This window comes from Vigna unguiculata, chromosome 3 (genome assembly GCF_037176805.1).
Source record: "Vigna unguiculata cultivar grain cowpea cultivar isolate G323 ecotype 2 chromosome 3, ASM3717680v1, whole genome shotgun sequence".
Taxonomy (NCBI): domain Eukaryota; kingdom Viridiplantae; phylum Streptophyta; class Magnoliopsida; order Fabales; family Fabaceae; genus Vigna; species Vigna unguiculata.
The window spans coordinates 22,037,922-22,061,429 of record NC_140794.1 but is presented as its reverse complement, the minus strand read 5'-3'; the positions used below and the strand labels follow the sequence as shown (position 1 = coordinate 22,061,429).

Here is a 23,508-nt window from a genome sequence, read left to right as displayed (position 1 = left end):
TATATATATATATATATATATATATATGTGGGAATAGCAGTTGAAAAGATAAATATGTAGACGAAAACAATGGATAAGTGAGAGACAAATTTCATAGTCATCTTGAATAAACTCTAAACTCTACTAGAAGAAAGAATCAATCGTTTATTCCAAATTTTCTATAGTTTTCAACGGTGGTTGCTGTTGCGAACTACACACGAAAAGTCTCTTGCAGAAGAGCAATGTTGAAGAAGATGTTGCGGAGTTCCAGTTCCAGAGGAGGATTAGGAAATAATATGAAGGAGATGATAGTGGCAATGATATTTTTGTGTGTTTGCTTAGTAACAATCGAGTACGGAGTAAGAGTGACGGAGGCAGAAGAGTATTTCAAACCGTTCAATGTCACCTACGACCATCGCGCTCTCATCCTCGACGGCAAACGCCGCATGCTCATTTCCGCCGGAATCCACTATCCACGCGCCACTCCCGAGGTCTTAATTCCTCATCTTAATTTAACTCTTCGCCATGGATGAACTGAAACTAATATAACAGTAAGATGAAACCGCAATTTAACTGAATCATAGAAGTTTTCTCTCTCTTTTATTTTCTAATTTTTTCTCTGTGTTTAATTGAGTTTTGTTAGAGCTTGTTTGCTCTGTTTGTTTTGTTGCTATTGTTTCAGTGCCTCCATCAACCTAGATTGTTCTCAAAAGTCAATTTAGAAACTAATGCTGTTTTTTTCTCAGCATCGTGAATGAGCTTTTGAAAAAAAAAAGAAAAAAAGAATTCGATTATCATGGACATCCGAGATTTAGCACAAGTGAGCTTGCGTTTTGAATTTCTTATTTGTCTGGGTAGAAATTGAAAACTCTTCTGAAACTAAATCGACAAATTAACCACAATTCTTTTATCAGTCTCGTATAACCATAATAGGATATGGAAGTGTCTTATTGTGCATTTGGTATGATGTTAGATGTGGCCTGACTTGATTGCAAAGAGCAAGGAAGGTGGAGCGGATGTGATTGAAACTTACGTTTTCTGGAATGGGCATGAGCCAGTGAGAGGACAGGTGGAAAATTATATTTCTCCCCGCTTTCCGAGCAGTGACCTTGTCTTGTATCTCCAACTATGTATTTGATATTTTTTATTAATACTAAGTATCAATTTCCTTTTTCTTTTGATGTGCTTGCACTTATGCAGTATAATTTTGAAGGGAGATATGATCTAGTGAAGTTTGTGAAGTTAGCTGCAGCTCATGGACTCTATTTCTTTCTCCGTATAGGCCCTTATGCGTGTGCCGAATGGAACTTTGGGTCTCAGCCTTTTCATATATTATCGTTTAGCACTTTTTTGTTTCTTAAACTTGATGTTTCCATATAGAAAAACAAGAGATTATATGATGATAGTTAATTAATTACACTTCTAAACTGGAAAAATCCTTACTTAACTTTTATGCCATGCTCTAGAAATTTTACATTCTTTTCTTGTTGGAAGTCCTTGTCGTAATGTTTTGTTGTGAGAAACAGTTTTCATTTAATCATTTACGTTTAATGCGAGGCATAATTTATCTTTGTTGATAATATGTCAAATTGGAAGTTAGTACACTTTTTGGTTTATGTATATCAGGGGTGGAAATTAGTGTTAAAGTACAGCCAAAGCACTAAAATGGTGCAACTTTATTTGGAAACTACTGATCTGGTTACCTTTTGTAAAAAAATAGGTAAATGGTAAGTTGTGCTTTTTAGTAGAACTTTGATCCTTTTGTTTTTTGTTTATTTATTTTAGTAATAAAGTTGTGCTTTGAAACAAGGTTTTAGTATTTTTTTTAATATAGAAATTGTGCTGTGAAACTTAATTTTAATATTATTATAATGTAGAAGTTGTGCTTTAAATTAGGATTTTAGTTTTTTTTTTAAGGTGAAGTTATGATTACATGCATAATTTTTAGTGTAAATTAAATTATTCTAAAGTTGTGCTAGCATGATTTTCATTTTTTTTTCAAAATGAAGTCGTGTGCACTTTTATATGGCCTCGGATGAGAATATGGAGAACCTTTAAATTATGAATGGCGATTACTACAGGGCTCACAACAGTCACAGGTTGTGCTATGTTATCTGACAAACATGAGATTAAACATGTTCATTAACTGTGTGTGTATAGTTTGGTCCTACTTGATAACTTAGCACACCCGTGTGTATATTAGCAAGGGTTAAATGAATTGTTTCAGTTGTTGCACCTCTCTTTTTCTCATCGGATGTCAGTATAAAAGTGCATGGATCTTGATGGTTGCAACTGAAGTCATGCTTGTTGGCACGATTTTAGTGTGTAAATTAAATGACATTAAAGTTATGCTTACAATGACAGCTTCTTTGTGAAATCATTCTTTTAAGTATGACTTATCCATTATATGCCATAATGAATTGCACTAGATGTACCTTAAACAATGATCCTAACACTTTGTAGTTTTAAAACTGCTTTCCACTCCTTTTTCTAATGGTTTGTTGTAAACTTATTTTAATTGTTAATTAGTTTTAACCTGTTAAAAATAAATAAACTTAGTATATTCTCAAAGAAGGTTCTTTCAAAAACGAAAATCCAGAGTGAGGATAATTTCTGCTTCACACAAAGGAAATAAACACAAACTTCTACATTGCTGGTATTATTATTGGTACTTGATGGGAACATAAGTTATGTTTTGTCTGTGATAATACATGTTGATCTTGCTTGTTTCTCTATTTGCATATTGCCTGTTTTGCATCACCACTGTCTTGATTTTTTTTTTATCATCATCACCACTGTCTTGATGCTACCCATCTGTTATGTATTGAAACCTGTGTAGTTGGAACAATATGCATAGGGATTTCAGACTTCACGTCCCTCCTACACTCATTGATTCACCTTCTTTAGATTTTGCTTGTGTTTTAGTTGTTTTCCTTTGTTTTTTTTTTTTTTTTTCTCTTTTGGGTATATTACACTCACCTCTAGTTTGCTTATTTCTCTTCAGCAAGGCTTATTTCTCTTTTTAAAAGTAAATAAGTATTTGACAAGTTTTTTGTTGATTTATGTGCTGTGTTTGCAGGGGTTTCCCAGTGTGGTTGCGTGATATCCCTGGTATTGAATTTCGAACAAACAATGAACCTTTCAAGGTGGACTGCTTTGTTGGTTGACATTAGTCTCTTCTTTTGTTTGTTTGTAAACAGATTTTTGTCATTTGTTTCTTGTACTCCTTTTTTCATATGTGATTTTTATATGGTTTTTTCAGCATTCTCAGTTATGAACTGTGATTGACTTAACAACCATCTGTTCTTTATTGGGAAAAACTCAAATCTCACATGGGCTAGAATATATAAAAAGGGTTTAGCTAGAACTAAACCCATATTCCACGGTTCTGGAGTTAGCACAAACTCCTCTTAGTGTGTGCTTGTGCACACGCTTTTATATCCTGTAATGCACCTCAATGCTTGAGTGTAGGGGTGGGATTTTTGTGAACTCCTAAAATCATGGAATAAATGTGAATATAATTGGAAAGGATTGTGTTAACATGATTTTGATAGACTTTTTTTTTTCTTTTTTTTAAACCTAGGAGGAGATGAAGCGCTTTGTCTCCAAGTTGGTGAATATGATGAGAGAGGAAATGCTGTTTTCTTGGCAAGGTGGTCCTATAATTTTATTGCAGGTGGGAAAAATGTAGATTTTAGTCATTATATAACATCAATTGATTTTATTTTTCATAGTCCTGCTAGTGAAAAAATTGGCAATGAAATTACAACTGTCTCTATATTATTGTTTCAACTCATTGCATTTGTGTTTCTGTTGGATCCCAGATACTTGAGAAAGAAGGGATTAAATAACAGAGAAATATAGATTTTTATGTTTGTTACTATTAGTCGAAATTCTTCTTTCTTTTTTCTGGTATAGATTATTGAGGAAATGTATTCTTTTATACAGTGTCCTGGTGAAACCAAGTAGGGGGTTATAAAATTGAGTATGCGTAAAATGGAGTTTGGTGTATAAAAGGAGAGTGCTCCTTTTGGGGGTAGACTCGTTTACCTTGGTCATTTTGTATTGTTGGATACTTGAGAAATAGGGGTATTTCAGTGTACTTTTTCTAAAAACAGGGAGGAGCTTTTGTTTTCAAGAAATAGTTTGGTAATTCAAGAAAGGGAGTCGTAACAGTTTCTGTGCTAGGTAGGTTTTATTTTTAGTAGGTGTGAGCTGCTTTTAGATTATTGATAACTGAATACAACACTTCTATTTTTGTCTTCTAATTTCTTCAATGTTTATCTGAATCACCTATCTAGGTGATGATGTTATATAATACAGGTATCCAATATGTAGAACTTGTATGTGAGATTTTCGTTGTTGATGCTTGTTATGTGGTTCTTTTTCTGTATTGATGTATTCTGATTACGATATCCAATTTTCAAATTATTTAGTTCTCAAACTTATGAACACACTTAAATATTTCGTGTTAGATAACTATTGATTATGTTTTATTCTGTTGTCTTGGAATTAGCTCATGCAAGTGTTAAATATGATGCTTCCCTTTGTCGAAGGCAATCTTTAACTAAGCATGTGACTGAATTTCCAGATTGAGAATGAATACGGGAACATTGAGAGCTCCTATGGCAAAGGAGGTAAAGAGTATGTTAAGTGGGCGGCTAAGATGGCTCTAAGTCTTGGTGCTGGGGTCCCATGGGTCATGTGTAGACAACAGGATGCTCCATATGATATTGTAAATTATATCCCTTTCCACAATTGAAAACAACTGTTACTGGCATTTACCTATACTTACTAAAATTAAAATGTGTGCAGGTCTCTCCTATAGATTTTGAAAAAATAACAGAAAATGTAGTTAAAATTTTTTGTGTTTCAAAAAACCAACTACTCAAGTGGTTAATAAATCAATATTGTTGTACACAGATTGATACATGCAATGCATACTACTGTGATGGATTTAAACCAAACTCTCCTAACAAACCAACGATTTGGACAGAGAATTGGGATGGATGGTATGAACAAATACATCCTTCGAGGGACTACCTTTTAATATGAGCAATAGGGCTACTATTGCAGCATTACAAGGTGCAATAGAGGCCACCAGTAGCTGCCATAGAAGCTGCTATTCTCTTTTCTGAAACCCTATATTCAACCATATTAATTGGCTCTTTTACTGAAATGGAGTATTATTGCCCTCAACAAGCAGTGGTCTTTGGCAGCAACTCGTGGCTTAGTTCTCAGTTCTCAACATGTTAAATTGTCTACATGGTTCTCTGTATTCTTAAGTATGTTTGTTGTATATTTCTGTATCACCTGGGGGTAGGAGAGATTCTAGTTCTTTATATTATATCTCTGATATGCTTACTTACTTTGTCCAGTCCGAAGGTTTTCTTTCAATTTTCTAAACAGAATTATCAACTCTCTTGTCTTCTTTCTTTGCTACAAGATACTTTCCAATTTTCCACTGTAGCATTTTAAGGAGGTGACTTCAGTGATACAACATTCAACCATTACCTCACTTTCTATATGTACTGCTTGCTTGTTCTGTAATTTTGTAAATTATGTGGTTTGGAGAAGTGTCGTAATATTAGGAAAGTATTAACAAATTGGAGTACCCGAAACAAGGACCTAAAGGGTATATGTCTGATTATACTTTTAATGACTATAAATTCAAGTTTATCAGTCTGGTTAGCCAATATGTTTGCATTTTGTGTGCTTCTGTGTGTACTTGTATAAACCTATGTTGAACTTTTGATTGGAAACAGAAGGTAAAAAGAAACAGTATGTCGAGAGCTGATTCAGTATTTGACTGTGGTGATAAATATTTTGGTTGTGTCCAACTGATTTTGAAGGTATACACAATGGGGTGAAAAATTACCTCATAGACCTGTTGAAGACCTTGCTTTTGCAGTTGCAAGATTTTTCCAACGTGGCGGAAGCTTTCAAAATTATTACATGGTATGATAACTGTTCTTATTAGAAGTTTTGAGCTAACAATTCATTTTTAGCTTCTTTGTTGTTCTAACGTGATGGTTGTCTCATGAAGGATTCTTGTCCAATGTTTGTACTGGAGGGCTTTTTATTATATTGTTGTTCTTTTGGCACATTTTGCTACATATGTTCCATGTTTCTATCTTACTTTTTCCCATTTCTTGTTAATAAATTTGCTTTGTATTTTGAACATCAAATTGAATCTGTTAGGCAAGAGATTGAACTACCTAAACAACTTCAAAAGTATATGTTAGAAGAAGTAATAATAGAGGAGATTATAGGTGTAGGGTAGTTACGGGTTTTATTAACTCAAAGGTATAAATATGGTAAATAGTAAATTATTAGGATAAAGGTATCTTCATATTGATGAGGAGAAAATATTTTTAAAATCTTTCTATTCATTTTAACATATTTTTACATTCTTATTTTGAAAAATATAATAATCTAGGTGGTGATGCTAGGAATCTGAGTGAGTTTAAGTCTCACATTGAGTAGAAATGAGAAAATTGAGCATCGTATAAGGAAGAAGGCCCATAAACTCATTCCCATAAGGTTATATAGGCTTGGCTCAAGTCTAATTCGTACTAAATCTCTTGGGTGAATCCCCCTCGAAGACCCAATAGTGGTATCAAAGGCGATGATTCAACTTGGTGTCCAGCTTAAACGAGTCAATATGATCTTTGTTTGAAAGTCTTCCTGACAAAGTTTTAGACAAATCTGTCCTATTTTCTTTGAATGGCGGTACAAGGAACGGTCACTAGTAAGGTCCTCGTGGTTAGAAATGCTTTCACTTGAGGGAGATGTACCAATGTCGAAGGGACTTATACTTGAGGAAAAGTTTGACAGGAATTTAAGTTTAAGTCTAAGTCTCACATTGAGTAAAAATGATAAAGTTAAGCACCATAAAAGAAAGAAGACCCATTCATAAACCTATTGTCTTAAGGTTATAGTTGGAGGTAGTGTCAATCTCTTATGTGGATTTGACTCATGCGTTATTGGTATTGGATCTCCCTTGTGCATTCCTCCTCGAAGGACCCAACAGGTGATAATGCATTTCTTTATTTCTTTAAGCAGTTCAAGTATAATTAACCCTCTACGACTAATAAGGACTGGTAGCTTTCACATATATAGAGGCTGGAAACAACTTTTTCTGTAAGGAGTGACCCCTTGAATGGTTAGCAAGGTCTAGCCCTAAGCTTAGGTTAACTTTAATTAGTATGTAGGGAAGCCCTTGAACCAGTATTGAGGAGGTTTAGGGAAAATTGTTATGACATAATTGTAGAAACCAGATGAGAAACTCAAACAAGAAAGAAAACTCAAATAGAGAAAATAGGGAATTTCGAATAGCATCTTCTCCCTCACACTGAGGTAGGGGTGTCAAAATGGGTGGCCAACCTGCCAGCCTAATAAAACAGGATGGGTCATGTTAGAATTTTCAACTCGTAGTCTGTCCCAGGCTTGCTAGCTCGTTTTATTTATTTTATTTATTTTTTTACGTGTTTTAAATTAAAAATTAAAATTAAAATTATTAAAAAGATTAAAGTTTTTATATAATATTTTTGTAAACTTGCAATACTATTATAATTTAAATTATTAGCATTTACAAATTAAGTTCTAATTATTAGCTATAATAGAGTAATCTAACATGGAAATGTAATAATTATTTTAATTTATCTAATTAGAAATATGAGTTAATCAATTAAAAGCTTGAATATATATATATATATATATATATATATATATATATATATATTTATATATATATATATGATTAAATATTCTTTAAATATTTATTCGTAAGTATATATACAAACAAATTTTAAAAATAAAATAAATGAATATAAAAAATAAAAAGTAAAAAAATAGAGTAGAGGGGTTGGTTACAATTTTTGGCCCATTTTTTTGTGGTTGGCCAACTTGGCCCAACTCATTTTTTGTGGGCCAAAGTCGGGGTGGCCAAAACGGGTCAAACTAGCCCGTTTTGCCACCCTTACGCCGATGCATATACATTTCGAGCGTACGACCAAGCATTGATGAGTGGTTCGAGAGTGACCTGATAGCAAGAATAGACCTAACAAGCAACAATTTTTTCTACGATATGCTCTAACCGATGATTCTGATACCATATTAAGAAGTGAAGTTTAAGTCTAACCATACCCATAAAATTGGTTTGTAAGGTGAGGTTTGCATCTACTTTATATACTGTAAATTGGCCTTATCACTTTGTCAACTGAATGTCAAAAATGTTTCCCTCAACATTGGCCTTAAGGTAAGGCTGCCCTTCAACATTAGCCTCTTTATTAGGGGGAGCCTATTTCAGATCCTGAACAGTACAAAAGATTGGTTAGAAAATTAAATTACCTTATAGTTACTCGTCCTGGCATTTCTTTTGCAGTCAGTGTGGTGAGTCTATTTCTCAATGCCCCATGTCAAGATCATTGGAATGTAGTCATCTGTGTATTAAAGTACATGAGAGGATCTCCTGGAAAAGGTTTGTTATATGGTTCCAATAACCATACAAGAGTTATTTGCTATTCAGATGGTAATTGGGCAGGATCTTCTTCTGATAGAAGATCTAATTCCGGGTATTGTGTTTTCATTGATGGTAACTTGATTTCTTGGAAGAGTAAGATACAAAGTGTTGGGGTGAGATCTCGTGTAGAAGCAAAGTATAGAGTTATGGCCTCAGCCACTTGTGAACTTGTGTGGCTTAAGCAATTGCTTAGAGAGTTATAGTTTGGAGATGTCACTTATATGTGACAATTAGGTTGCGCTTCATATCAGTTCTAATCCTCTCTTTCACGAGAGGAACCAACACATTGAGTTCAACTGTCATTTCATTCGAGAAAATATTGTATCTGGGAACATCAAAACTGAATTCGTTAACTCAAATGATCAATTAGCAAATATTTTCACTAAGTGTTTAAGGTGTCAAGAATTGATTATATTTGTAACAAGCTTGGTACATACGACTTATATGCACCAGTTTGATAGGGAGTGTTAATATATCGCATTTTATGTTAATTAGGGAAACATAGCGTCTATTGTGTATTAGGGAAAAATAGACATTGTTTGATATTGGTGGATATTGTTGATATTGTTTATAACAATATCTTCTATTTACCATATTTATGTTTGGTTGTCATATATACTTTTATCACTCTTTATTATAAATACATTCACCTTATGTGTCTTTTAAACACAAAGATTAACCCTATACAGTTTTTCTCAATATTTAACATGAAAGGAATAGTGATACAGTTTGTTGCAACTTGTTGTGTTTTCCAATGCAACAAGTATCAAGCTTCGAGTCCAGCTTGGCTACTGCAACCATTTCCTATTGCCTTTGATGATTTAAATGTCTTATTTTGCTCTTGCATTCTATAGGATGCCCTGTTCTTTGTTTTGTTCTTCCATTTATTTCTTTATGGTAACTAATTTTGATGAAAATAACCTTAAAAATCAGTATGGTGATATCTTTTAATAGCTGCTTTTCTTATTATATTTCAAAATTACTCAGGATGAATATCTACTGATATAGAGGGTTTATCTAAATATGATGTATATTTTAGTCTCTGTAGATGAGTATTAGTAACCCACATCTTGACAGGCTATTTTATGTTACAGTATTTTGGTGGAACAAATTTTGGCCGCACTGCAGGGGGGCCCTTGCAAATTACAAGTTATGATTATGATGCCCCAATTGATGAGTATGGTATGTGTAAGAATAATAATAAGATTGTTGTTTAGATGGTAGCTAATGCGATTATATGTCCTATAGCAGTTAACATGGTTGATGAACCCTTTTTTTCTAGGTCTTCTGCATGAGCCAAAATGGGGTCACTTGAAAGATTTACATACTGCGTTGAAGCTTTGTGAGCCTGCCCTGGTTTCCGCTAATTCACCAACATATATAAAATTGGGTCCAAAGCAGGAGGTTCGAGCTTAGCATGAAATAAATAAATATTTCATAGAAGTTTTAATCATTATGATTTACTGCATTTAATATTTTATTGGTCGTAGCTATAGTTAGAGACCTACCAATATTTATTGGTAGTAGATAGTGACTCACTAATAGCTCATATCTAAAGTCTTCTGATGCAAGTATGTTCGGGATTTGTTAAAGATATTATTTGGAAAGACAAAACATATTCAAGATTTATTTTCACTTTCAAAAAGAGAAAGTCATTTCCGAAAATATTTAAAAGCCTTGTCATTGTTTACCAAGTCTCTTAAGAGATCTTGTGTTGATGATATATGTAACAAGCTTCTCTCCTATGATGCATATGTTCCAACTTCAGGAAAAGTGTTATAGATGAGTTGATTATGTTAAATATTTGATTTGATTATAATAAATAGAGATTGATATGATGTGATAGTAAAATGATTTTATTAAATGTTTCCCATTATTAGATACTGATTTTATTCCTTATTATTATATCTCTTCTTCAACATAGATAAGAATACTTGTATGTAGGGTTGACAAATTAACCAATTTTTGCAGATATTGTCCAATCCCGTCCCAACAAAATTTTCCTGTATTGAAATATTGATTACAACAAAAAAACAAACTCTTAAAGTACTAACGTGACAGAGTGAAGAGTATTATCGTATTTACTGAAAGTAGTGAAAATTAGGTATAGGATTAATTCCCCTTGTGTAGAAAATACACATAGGATAATATATTTATAATAAAGAATAATAAAGAAAAATATGGTCTAAACCCATATACACATGATATTGTAACTAACATAAGATATTGTAAGTAACAATTGTAAACTAATAATATCTTAACAATATTTAACAGTATCAAAGTAACAAAGTGAAGCTGTCTTAAAGCTGATAGTTGTCCTTTACACTAATAGCCCCCCCACAAACTCAATGAGGTTGAAAATTAGAAATAAAATCAACAACATTGAGTTTGGAACACAAAAACAAAAATCGACTTGGAGAAAGTTGTTTAGTAAGAGAATTAGCCTGTTAAATTTTATACATAAAGAATGAATGCATCTTATATATACAAAAAACTATAATTAGAAACTACATTGATAACCTAGGTGTCCCATTGATAACCTATTCCTACTATTTCCAAAACTACATTACTGTTATTATTCCCAATATTTGTATTCAATTTTTCTGTGCTTCATTATTCGTTCACAAAGAATGTATTTTACTTAGGGACAATGCTTCTGTATATTTTTCTAGTTAGTTTATTACAGTATGTCTTCACAAGCACATGTAGCCAATCCCACCATGTGCCGTAAGGTTTGCTTGTAGTATGTAAAATTATATAGGTGATTTTATTTTCTGAATCACTTTTGTTCGTCAAATTCAGGCACATATATACCAAGCAAATGTTCACCCTGATGGATTGAACTTGTCTTTCTTTGAATCTCCTAGCATATGCTCAGCATTTCTTGCCAACATCGATGAAAAAAGAGAGGCAACAGTGACATTTCGTGGTCGAAGATACACTATACCACCATGGTCTGTGAGTGTGTTGCCAGATTGCACAAATACAGTTTTCAATACTGCCAAGGTTGGGTTTGCAAAAGTTGGCTTGACATAAATTAGTTTCTCCTCTCTATATATGTGTGTGAAAGTTATTTTATTAATGATTTACTTTTGCTTAATGATTTAGTGATATTCACCTTTATACATATGTATGTGTGTGTATATATATATATATATATATGTATGCAAGGAAGGATAAAGTTAGTAAAAGAAACCTTTTCGAAGTTATATTCATCTTCACCCTTTACTTAACCTAATTTTGAATACTTGTTGGAACCATTAGATTAAAAAAAGTTAAAGGGTGAAAATCTTAGTGTTGAAATAACACCAATATAGACACAATTGAGAGGCTAAAGAGTACTTAGAAAAATAAAAGAGTAATGAATTTGAGAGAGTGAATTTCCCTCTTAGGATCCCATATTTATAATAATTTTGGGTACATAAGATAGAATGTAAGGGAGAGCAAAGAAGAGAGTCTGAAAAAATAGGTTTAGGATTAGGAACTAGGTACAACACAAAGGACACAACAACTTTACGATAAATTATATTTAAGACTATTTATTTTAACATTCTCCCTTATGTTCGAGCTACAAATTGTATGTACCAAGCTTAAAAGAAATAAATCTATCCGATGTCATCTCAAGGGTTTAATATATCTACAAGTGTAATATTGATCCGACAAACTAAGTCTAGATTTCCTTGGACAACAACTTTTCTTGAATAAAATGACAATCAATTTCTGATATGTTTAGTCTTCTCATAGAACACTAGATTGGAAGCGATGTGGAGAGTAGCTTGGTTATCACAATACATCTTCATTGGTTGAATCTTACAAAAATCTAGTTCTCGTAGGATCTATCTTGCCCGTATAAGCTTACAATTGAAGATGCCATTGTCCTACACTCAGGTTCAACATATGATTGGACAACAACATTTTGGTTCTTACTTTTCCAAGAGATAATATTTTCTCCAAAGAAAACACAATTAGGGTTCCCTTTTCATTGTCATTTGTCAATGGTTGTCTCTGTTCTCTACATTGTCACTCTTGTTGTTGGTTGCACAATCATTGTAGTAGTGTAGTTTCATTCTTGTCATTCGTTGCACCCTCGATCTTCACAGCCTTCTTGTGAAGCCTTGGTGTTGCCTTGGTAAGGGGTAGTGTTTTGTGCGAGATGAAGTTTAAGGGCTAGGGTAGGGTTTCTATGTTGGCCTTATGTGTCTCAAAGTCCAACAACTTTTTTGTTATATTAAACATAATAATACTAGAAAAACATAAAAAATATTTAAAATATATAATATGATAAACTAATAATAATGATAATATTTCAGTAAGAAAATATAAAAAGTTATTTGTAACATCATATAACAATTATTTATTATATTATTTACAACAAATATTTAAATATTCTTTTATCCAAAGTAAACTTGTAACTCTTACGAGTTTACGATTTGAGTTTACAATTTGACTTTACGATCCAAGTTTACAATACTCTCATTTGAGTTTACAATTTGACTTTACGATCCAAGTTTACAATACTCTAATGAGTTTATAAAATCTTGAGTTTGAAAACCTTGTCTAATACCATATCAAATTTAGAAAGTAATATATTTCTTTTGGATTTCAATAATGAGGTCATTGGTCCTATAATAAGTACACGAGCCCGCTGTTTATTTTAGGAAATATAAAGAGTTAATTCTAAGGAAACAAATACCTATAATTATGGGATTTTTTCTAAATACATAACTTTAGTTTTAATAGCAAGATACACTTGTAATAACGAATAAAATTATAGCAAGGACAAAATTAAAAACTTTCTAAATACATAATGAGCGGTATGGTTTTGACAAATTGAAATCCTTGTTCTCTATTGGTTTTGCAATTTGTATTGTGAAAATGGTTAATACTACACTTCTAGGATTATTATATTATTTTCGGTTTATCTGAAACTTTCTTCTTTAAATTTGCACAGGTTAGAGCTCAAACTTCTGTCAAACTAGTAGAATTTGATTTGCCAACTGTCTCCAATATTTTCCCAGCCCAGCAAAGTAGCCACCGCAATGGTATCTACTACCTGTCAAAGTCTTGGATGACTACAAAAGAGCCACTCGATATTTGGAGTAAGAGCAGTTTCACTGTTGAAGGTATATGGGAGCACTTGAATGTGACAAAGGATCAATCTGACTATCTTTGGTATTCAACCAGGTCATTATTCCCTGCTGAATACTCTACAATGATACCTGATGTGTCACATTATATATTTTTTGGCTTGTTTTACTTTCACTATATGGTACATGCGCTGTGTATTATGCCTTACTTTTACCAAAAATGAATGTTTTACCTGTTATTTGTCTTCTTTTGGATAAAAGAGGAATTCACTATAGCTATAGGTTTCAAGGACCAACTTTCTTGAAAACTTAAGGGTTTAGGCTAAAGGTCACGGAGTTTTGAAGCATGGACAATGCACAGGCCCACAATACCGGCTTAAGTTTAGCTTTTTTATTACAATGGCAGTGACAAACTACTTGGTCATAGAATGTTACTGTGTCAACGACTAACTTTACTAGAAGTTGAAGTTAGGTGATGGCTTATGAATGATTTTATTTCTAACAAAAGATGCATGAAAGATTGTGGAGAAGATATCTTCAGTACAGTTTTCCCTTTGTATATCTGCCAAAGGAATTCCATCCATGAAAACATGATCTGGATTCCATAAAGCTGCAATAAAATAAACAAAAAATTCATCAAAATTTAAAGTATTTTTAAATTTGATTCAATGGTTTTCTAATTATATTTTCATTAATGTGTATATAATGCAGAATATCCGTTTCAGACAGTGACATTTTATTTTGGGAGGAAAATGATGTCCGTCCAAAACTTACAATAGATGGTGTCCGTGATATACTGCGAGTATTTGTCAATGGCCAGCTTATCGGTAACTGTAGTATTATATGTCTTCTGTTTTAATCGAAGTTCTATTCTGGATAATGCACTATGTAACTTACGTAGAAAGATTCTTGGAAGGAATCATAGCATGTGCATTTTGTTTTGAAGTTCAGCGATGCTTGGGAAAAATAACACTCACGCTCTAGATAGTGTTTGTTTGACACTTCAGATAGAGCTGTCAAAATGGGTTGGAACCCGCGAGTCAACCCGGCTCACCAGGGTTCGGGCCGGGTTAATTTGAAATTTTTTTACAAATTTCAATACGGGCTGATTTTTGACCCGGTTCATCTAGAACCCGGCTCACCCGGGTTGAACCCGTGGTGAGCCGGTTTGGCTCATCAACCAGCAGTGGATCACACAAGTGTTTTTTATTTTTTTTATTAAATTGGACTTTACATTTAAGTCATATTAGGTTGTTTTTTTATTCAACACAAATAATTTGTATTTTTTTTATTTTGGTTTGTGTTTGGATTGTATTAAAGTTTATTTAGATTTTAATTAGAATTACAATTTAGTTTTGATTGAAAAAAAATAAAAAAATTGTATTTTTTTAATTAAGTGAACCCCTGAGCCAACCCGTTTAACCTGCCAACCCGTGGTGGGCCGGGCTGGGTTCGAATTTTTTTGACTCGCTAAAAAGTGAGCCGGGTTAGATTGGCTCACTAAATCATCAACCCGTGATGGGTCAAGCCGGGTCGGGCCGAGTTACCCGTTTTGACAGCTTTAACTTCAGAGGAATTATATTATGTACAAATGGTTTATTTGTGTTTATTTATATTAGAGATATGATTTGAGTATTTCATAAATACAGAGATATAATATGATTTGATGAGCAAATATCTTATCTAATATTTCCATTATTTAATATTTATTTTGTTCATATTGTTGTATATATTCTACATTATAATAAGAATACTCATGTACACCACACAATTACAAGCAATCTTTTCAATATGATCAGAGTCTTGCATAGCAAGGTTTATTGAGCCTACTATATCATGCCACACACTATCAAATCCATAAATATTTAGTCCTATGCTTTGATACCATCTTAAAAGGTGGATTTAGGCCTAACTCTATCCTACAATTTGGGTGGTTGAGTTAGGCATAAATCAACATTCTAAGAATTTAGTATCCTTGGACTTTTGTTGTTGTTAGCTCTTGATTGAGACTCTATCCCTTTGAATCTGTCATTTGTTATAAAATTTGGCATGTTTGAAATGTACGGGGATACCTCGGTTAGATTTTGTTTGTTATGAACCACTTATCCCATAAATTTAATTTTTAGGTAAAGAAACGTGAAAGGTTTGATACTATATCTCTTACATGTTTTATCCTGCACAAGTTGCATGCACATGCACATGCTCGACTGACTTTTCGGAAATTTAACTTTTTAGTAGAAGAGAGTTTATCCTGCATCACAACCCAATGCTTGAGTTGTTAGCTAGATATTGGCTAAACTAACTGAAACTGGAGAACAACTTGACAAGTGATAGAAACAAGTAAGAAATTGTATTATTATTATCAAAATGTGTTAGAAGTGGAGTTTACGCCTAATTCATTCCTACAAAACTGGCTTGTAAAATGAGGTTTGCATCCCAGTTATATTCTATGAAATTGTCTTATCTCTAGTTGATGTAGGACTTCCAACACATCCCCTCACGCCGAGGTATATACATCTTTTGCGTGGGACTAGAAATTAATGAGTGGTTCGTTAGCAGTCCGATAGCGGGTGGAACAGAATGTCCAAGAAATCTCGTTAGGATAGACTTTTTTTTAAACAATGGCTCTGATACCATGTTGAATATAGAGAAAATAGGATTTGATATTAATCTCCCTTGTGTACAGACCACACATAGAGGTACAACTAAAAAAAGTAACTAAAAATAAATAAAGTAAATAGAAGAAATTGTTTGATATTGTGATTAACAATATCTACGAATATCTTAACAATATCAAACAATATCTAACAAAATGAAAATAGGAAACTTGAGCAGAAGTGCTTTATAATGCTTTGGATGGGTACCAGAGTCACACACTCCTCCTGAGAGATCCTCTCCTTAGCTAATTTCCTTGTTCTTTCTTTTTTCCACTCTCCCCCACTACACACAACTATGCCCATGCAAAAACGTCCTCTCTCTTCTGTAACTAATTTTCATTCCCTGGCCCCACTTTCTTTCTTCTATAATATATTTTCCAAATTTTGGGCCTAACCTGACTTATGTCTCTAAGTTTCTCCTCCTGCTGCGTCAGCCCACTATCCAGGGTCCTATCAGCAAGCATATACAATAGCTAGAAAAAGTATATCCCAAACAATCTTTAATTTCAAATTTACCAGAAATTTTTATGGAATTTTGTATGTTCTGAATATATTGTGTGTCTAATGCAGACCATACAATATGTATTTATACTATTAAATAAAATCTATTACAATAAAGGCACATAATACTATGTAATCAATCATCCTAATATGTAACGGTTGATTTCCAAGACATCTGTAACCACTGATTATATTTTAACAATTTTCTTCTATAATTATAATATCCCTAAACTTACAAACTGTTGTTCAAAGTATAAAAACAGTCTAGCAAAATCTTGAAAATAGTTTATATAATTTCAATGCTAAAATATTATACAATCCAACATATATTCAACACTAGTCTTTCACAGTATAGATATAAAATGCCCAGACTCCAAAATAAAGCCAACATCATTTGAGAATAAGCTGCTTCAACAAATATCCATTAGAGATCCTCTATGTACATATAAGAGCTCCTTGCTCATGTTTTCAACATAGATCCTACTTCCGGGTATAAGAAAGAACCAAGACCTTCCTTTTAGTAAAAGATGGGTTTGCTTTTGCTTCGGTTAGAGTAAAACCTTTAGCCCAGCTCCCCCGTTTTCCAGTGCAAAGCACTTTATTGATGATTGTGGGTGTAACCTTATGGAAATAAACACAGCCTACTCAACTAGTAACCTACAACTCAGCTTTCTAGTGCTTTGGGTAAATAAACGAGAGAGAACACAAAATATAATTAAGGGCATAACAACCTCAGTTCCCAAAAGGGGGAGCAGTAATGGATGAGCAATTTATTCCCTTCAAAACAAATTATAAATATACTATGAAGTTGAAGATGATTACTCTAAATAAATAATGAGTACAAGTAAAAAGAATTATAAATTAACGGATGTAAATATAATGACATTTATGTCACATATGCATGATAAAATTTGTGTGAAGAAAATAAATTAGCAATTTGTAAAACGTATAAAAGTTACATAGTAAAATACTATTGGTTTAGTTACATGAGAGAACCAAAATGAGGTGTCTCCAGCCTTGTGCATGGCATTGTGTCTCCTTAAGAAGATGTTGTCATTTACCAGACAAGTCTTTCTACTCTCTAATTAATGATCATCATCTATCTTGTCATGTCATCAAGGGGGAATCCCGTCGATAGTTCATGTCATACAGAGGTGGCTCCATTCAAGAGTAGCCTTTTTCTGGATCATATTATAGAATTGTATATGTTCTGAATGTATTGTGTATAATGTAGAGCATACAATATGTATTTATACTATTGAATAGAATCAATTACAATAAAGGTACATAATATGATAGAATCAATCATCCTAATTTACGAGATTATGTAACAGTTGATTTTTTAAAAATCTATAACCGCTAATTATATTCTAAAACATATGATAAGGTCCACTCCAGCAATTACCCCCATTAATATCTATGAAATTACAACATAAATCATAGAGCTTTTCTGTACAAATCAAATTTATTGCAAATGATCAGTATATCAATCTCATAGTTTTCATATACAGATGCCACTCAACACATTGGAAATAATTTTACCTTTAACAGTTTGTATATATAATCATGTCATTTGAACTAAAAACTTTTAATATCAGCATCTCTATGTGTTCAAATATGATATGAAAGACTTGTTTCGCACATAAAAGATATTAAATGATGATACTATGATAAAATAATTAAAATAGGAACAATAGAAAGAAGAAATAAAATAGAAGCTATTCTTCATGATCATTACAATCTTACTAAACCACTCTTTCGGGAACACCAGATCGAGCTAGTTAGTATCCCAAGAATATCAAGTATACCTTTATATAAAAATATGCTAAAAATATATTTTTTTTAAAATTGTAGATTGTGGTTATACCACGGATATTTTTTTAAGGACTAAGTAGTGTTATTGTCTCTATAAAGCACTATCCCTAACTTCAGACAATGGGTCCCCAATCTTTTCAAAACAAAGCATCAGTTGTATCATAATTGTTGTGCTTTAGAGGTTTAATATTTATTTCTTTTGTTTATATATATATATATATATATATATATATATATATATATTCATGTAGTTTAATTTCTTGTCCAAGTGAAGGTAATGCTGTTGGCCAATGGATCAAGGTGGTTCAGTCTCTTCAATTTCTCCCAGGATACAATGATTTAACACTGTTAACTCAAACAGTTGGTTTGCAGGTGAAATTCCTAGTATATTTTTAACATTTATCATTTTGTATAATGCAAGACTGTCTATTTTTCAAGTGTAACGTGTTGTGTATGTATTTGGCGATTGCTTAAATTTCATAATTCATACACTGATATTGTCTTTGATCAATAAAACTAGTTCATTTTGATAAGATGTATAATGTCAAATATTATGCCTACGTAATGATGGAAAATATTAATCACATCCATTAGTCTATTAATTATTGCATTGTATTATAATTTATAGTTGGAATCTAGTTCTACCTTGCAAGAACAATTTCTGAAGTGAGGACTATCCAAACATTACAAACATTACTTAAGCCTTAGGTCTAGTTGAGGTGGAACTATATCCACCCATCAAACCTGTAACAATGACGGTACAAGACATATATTAAGGCGGGCCCAGGGTGATGGCAATAAAGGCACATTCAAACATAGTTTTAATTGATACCTCTATCGTTATATGGTTTTAGTTATATATGTTATGCTCTTTGCCATTAGTGAGTTGATGACAGCGGATTATCTAATGTGTTCACATTAATATGAACAGCTTACTCCAGTCCATCTGTGACTTTTCTTCAGCATATTCTCCTATAAAACAATTGAGGGATAGAAATTACTGACTATACATATATTCTCATTTGAAACAATATTGCAGAATTATGGTGCATTTATTGAGAAGGATGGAGCAGGGATCAGAGGTACAATAAAGATCACTGGATTTAAAAATGGAGATATAGATCTTTCAAAGTCATTATGGACCCATCAGGTATGTATATAATATTTAAACCCTGTACTCATCCCAAATAACTATATGAATTATTAGCTGGTTTTTAGAGAAAAATACTACTAGGTCTATGCGTAGTACACTACAGCTTTATTCTGAAAGATTTAGCAAATACACAAGCCCAATGCACATGCTTTCTCTATCTCTCGTTTCTAGATGGTTCCTTATTGAATTTGGACATACCACAATTGACCTTCTGATTTAAATGACCAACTTTCAAATGTTTTCTAGGGTGAGTCAATCAGTTAGTTCCACACAGAGTGTTAGTACTAGATGTACATTAGCTAATTACGAATACTAGAGCTGCACTCTTTGTAAATAAACCTGTGTGCACCAATTAATTCAAGACTATTTCAAAGATAATTAACGCAAATTAGTCAAATCAATTTACAAGAGAAAAATGAAGATACCAGTACTTCCTAAGATGCATTGAACTTAGCTAGACAAAGCATCTAGGGTCATCTAAGCTAACTGCTAAAATAAAAATTAAAAAAGCTCTTATATCCTAATATATTCCCATTTCAAATAATATTTCTGAATATTAAGTTTCTCTTACATGCCCTTGTACGAATATGTTTAAATTTTTGCCTGTTTGAGGTTTTTTTGTATCTTCAAGGATTTCAACCTTGTCATGGTAAATCTGATAATATAATTTTCGAAAAAAAAAATTCATAGTTTTGATTCTTTGTATGAGTTGGTCATTCTAGTTCTGCCTTCACTCCAATGCTACTTTAGTGGTGTGCTTTCTAGGTGTGTCATGGTTTGATTATCTTTATTCAAAGCTCATTTCCTTGTTCTATATTTTCATCTTATGTCCTTACATTCTATATTTGTGGAATTGTACTTCCTATATTATGAGGAATTTGAAAATATTAGTTCCACTTTATTCAATTTTATCCCAGGTTGGGCTGCAGGGCGAGTTTTTAAAATTTTACAGTGAAGAGAATGAAAATTCAGAGTGGGTAGAATTAACCCCTGAGGGCATCCCATCCACATTTACATGGTACAAGGTAATCATGATCTGTTGAAGTGATTTCTCTGTGAGAACTGTTGTAGTGTGAAAGAAAATAGAAAAGGAAAATAGCCTACAAGTTATTTACATTGATTTTGTTATAAATATCATATCACTCATGAACCTCCGAGGACTTAAGCCCCTTAGAAAGTTGGTTCTTGGCATGGTATTAGCGCCTCTATGACCAAGTAAGAAGTTTCATACTAGCTTCCCTCTTTTTCTTTCTCTTGATGAAGCTTAATTTAAGAAGGCCAGAATACTAACAAAACATTTATAAAACAAGAATCACCCATACCTGATTTTCAAACAATTGTTTTAACCTGATATAGTTCCCCTTTTCAATATTTTTGTGATCTATTTTAGGAAGATTCATGATTCCCGTGCATTTTACGTTGTACCTGTATTTGCCTAAAAAAAATTTAAGTTATCTATTTATTGTAGTTATTATGCTCAACGCACTACTCCAGAATTAGTGAATCTAAAATCATGATATGAATTCTGAGATTAAGAAGGTGCAAAGTAAGCCCATTGGCCATTCTTTTGTAATGCTATTTTGTTTATCTTAACACCTAACAATAACACCTATTTATTTTAAGCAGGCATACTTTGATGTTCCTGGTGGCCTAGATCCAGTTGCTCTTGACTTGAAAAGCATGGGGAAAGGTCAGGCTTGGGTGAATGGTCACCATATAGGAAGATACTGGACTCGGGTTTCTCCAAAAAGTGGATGTAAACAAGTCTGTGATTATCGTGGAGCATATGATTCTGACAAGTGTACAACAAATTGTGGAAAACCGACCCAAACCTTGTATGTAATCTCGAAGGGGCTAAAACTGTTGGTTTCATGATTTCATCTAATTCCACAAGACTTTACTTACAAATTATAAATAGCAGCTCACGGCATCATTTATCTCATGTTGATTGTTATGTACATTATTGTACATAAAGACTAATTACTAAATGAGGAAAATATTATTTTATGTTCCTATGATATTTAATTAATACTTCCTTTATTGAGTTTGCAAGGATTATTAGAATGATTTTTAAGAGTATACCCCATTACTTATTGTGTACATTAATACTGGAAATTTCTAGTATTGTGCTTTCCTTAACTTCTGAGTTATTGGTCTACAGGTACCATGTGCCACGATCATGGTTGAGAGCATCAAACAATTTACTGGTTATCTTGGAAGAAACCGGAGGAAATCCGTTTGAGATTTCTGTCAAGGTACATTTGTCCAGAATAATATGTGCTCAAGTGTCAGAATCCAACTATCCACCTGTGCAGAAGTTGGTAAATGCGGATCTCATTGGTGAAGAAGTTTCTGCTAATAATATGATACCTGAACTTCAGTTATATTGTCAAGAAGGACATACAATATCCTCCATAACATTTGCTAGCTTTGGTAACCCACGAGGTAGTTGTCAGAATTTTTCTAGAGGAAACTGCCACGCTCCTAGTTCCATGTCAATAGTCTCCAAGGTAACTAACTCTATTTTGGATACCTTGTCTAGTACCTCTGAAAAGTAAAATTGTTGACATAGTTTTTATGCAAGAAAGCAAATGCTCCACAAGTTTCTGGGGTTGTGGACTTGGGTAAAAGCTATGATGCAAGAAGCTTTCCAAAATTCTTAACCCAATAATTTGTTTAAGTATTACAATTAAAAGCTACTGTTATCACTATCTGTAGGCTTAGAAAGTTATTGCTGCCACTATATAGTCTGTATTACGAAGCGTTTTACGTCTTATAGCCGCAGACTTGTAGAGCTTTGATGAAAACAATATTGTGGTTCAGTGGAAAAAAACGAGCCTAATAATAGTAGTAGGAGCCATGTTTTGCAAAATCCTACCCTTTCCAGTGCCAAAAATCTATTTGATGTTGCCTGATTTTGGGTGACACTTTTGATAATTTGCAGGAATGCCAAGGGAAAAACAGGTGCTCCATCAAAATCTTAGATACTGTATTCGGAGGTGACCCATGTCCGGGTGTTGAGAAAACGTTGTCTGTGGAAGCAAGATGCACATCGTTATTGAGTGCTACTTTGTTTCAAGAGGCTGTAAGTAGCTCCTAAAATGTTGTTCGGTGTGAATCTAATGCATGAGTCAACTAACTAGACAATGGTGCTAATAAATGTCATTTTTAGTTCATAGTTCTTGTCTTTAAAACATCTGTGGGCAAATAAGAATCCGTTGTTTAATGAAAGTTACAGAATTAGCACACAGATCTCTTCCAACCTAAAACATCTTTTTTTGAAAGGGAAGAATTCCCAGGCAATAAAAAAAGACAAAAGATTGACCTTTCCCATCACTGGAAACTAATGTTTAATCTTGAAACTATACAATGTGCAATAGCTTTTTCACCGTTAAACCGTCTGTTTTTAAAATAATATATTCAAACAAGGTGATTTAAGGACAAAAGACCACAACATATATAAAAAAAATGTTATTTGAATTAACTGAAATTTGTTCATTTGAATTCAAAGAAATGTACACGGTAAAAAGTTAACACTTTTCTAAAATTTTGAAAGTCATACCAAGCTTGTAAAACAGTAGCATTTTTTTACAAACTTTCTATCATCAACGAAGGGTAGTTGAAACCAATAACTCGGTATATCTGATACATTACTCTCCATACAAGCATTTTCGAAAAGGCATAAAGACTACTACTTCCACGAGTTTTTGCCATAAAATGATTAGCTTTTGAATTAATTTTTTAAAATCATCTTAACGGCAACCCCTAACACCTAAAGATACCTGCCAACGA

General features: G+C 32.9%; 1 protein-coding gene across 1 annotated transcript; it reads left to right on the top strand.

Annotated features, from left to right (window-relative positions):
• Positions 1 to 59: 59 nt before the first annotated feature.
• Positions 60 to 22,892, top strand: BGAL9 (beta galactosidase 9). Its single transcript, XM_028061337.2, has 19 exons — positions 60 to 470; positions 953 to 1,048; positions 1,180 to 1,292; positions 3,059 to 3,125; positions 3,563 to 3,655; positions 4,571 to 4,714; positions 4,903 to 4,991; positions 5,832 to 5,937; positions 9,598 to 9,685; positions 9,786 to 9,907; positions 11,306 to 11,509; positions 13,455 to 13,687; positions 14,302 to 14,417; positions 18,838 to 18,935; positions 19,603 to 19,713; positions 20,634 to 20,741; positions 21,343 to 21,551; positions 21,878 to 22,226; positions 22,661 to 22,892. The coding sequence occupies exons 1-19, from the start codon at positions 222 to 224 to the stop codon at positions 22,814 to 22,816; spliced, it is 2,751 nt and encodes a 916-aa protein (XP_027917138.2). The 5' UTR covers positions 60 to 221; the 3' UTR covers positions 22,817 to 22,892.
• Positions 22,893 to 23,508: the final 616 nt, after the last annotated feature.

Excerpts from the sequence above, each read along its gene's own strand:
- BGAL9 (XM_028061337.2), top strand. The coding sequence starts at position 222 with ATGTTGAAGAAGATGTTGCGGAGTTCCAGTTCCAGAGGAGGATTAGGA. Across the intron at positions 3,126-3,562 it reads CAAACAATGAACCTTTCAAG|GAGGAGATGAAGCGCTTTGT; the intron begins GTGGACTGCTTT and ends TTTTAAACCTAG. Across the intron at positions 5,938-9,597 it reads GCTTTCAAAATTATTACATG|TATTTTGGTGGAACAAATTT; the intron begins GTATGATAACTG and ends TTTATGTTACAG.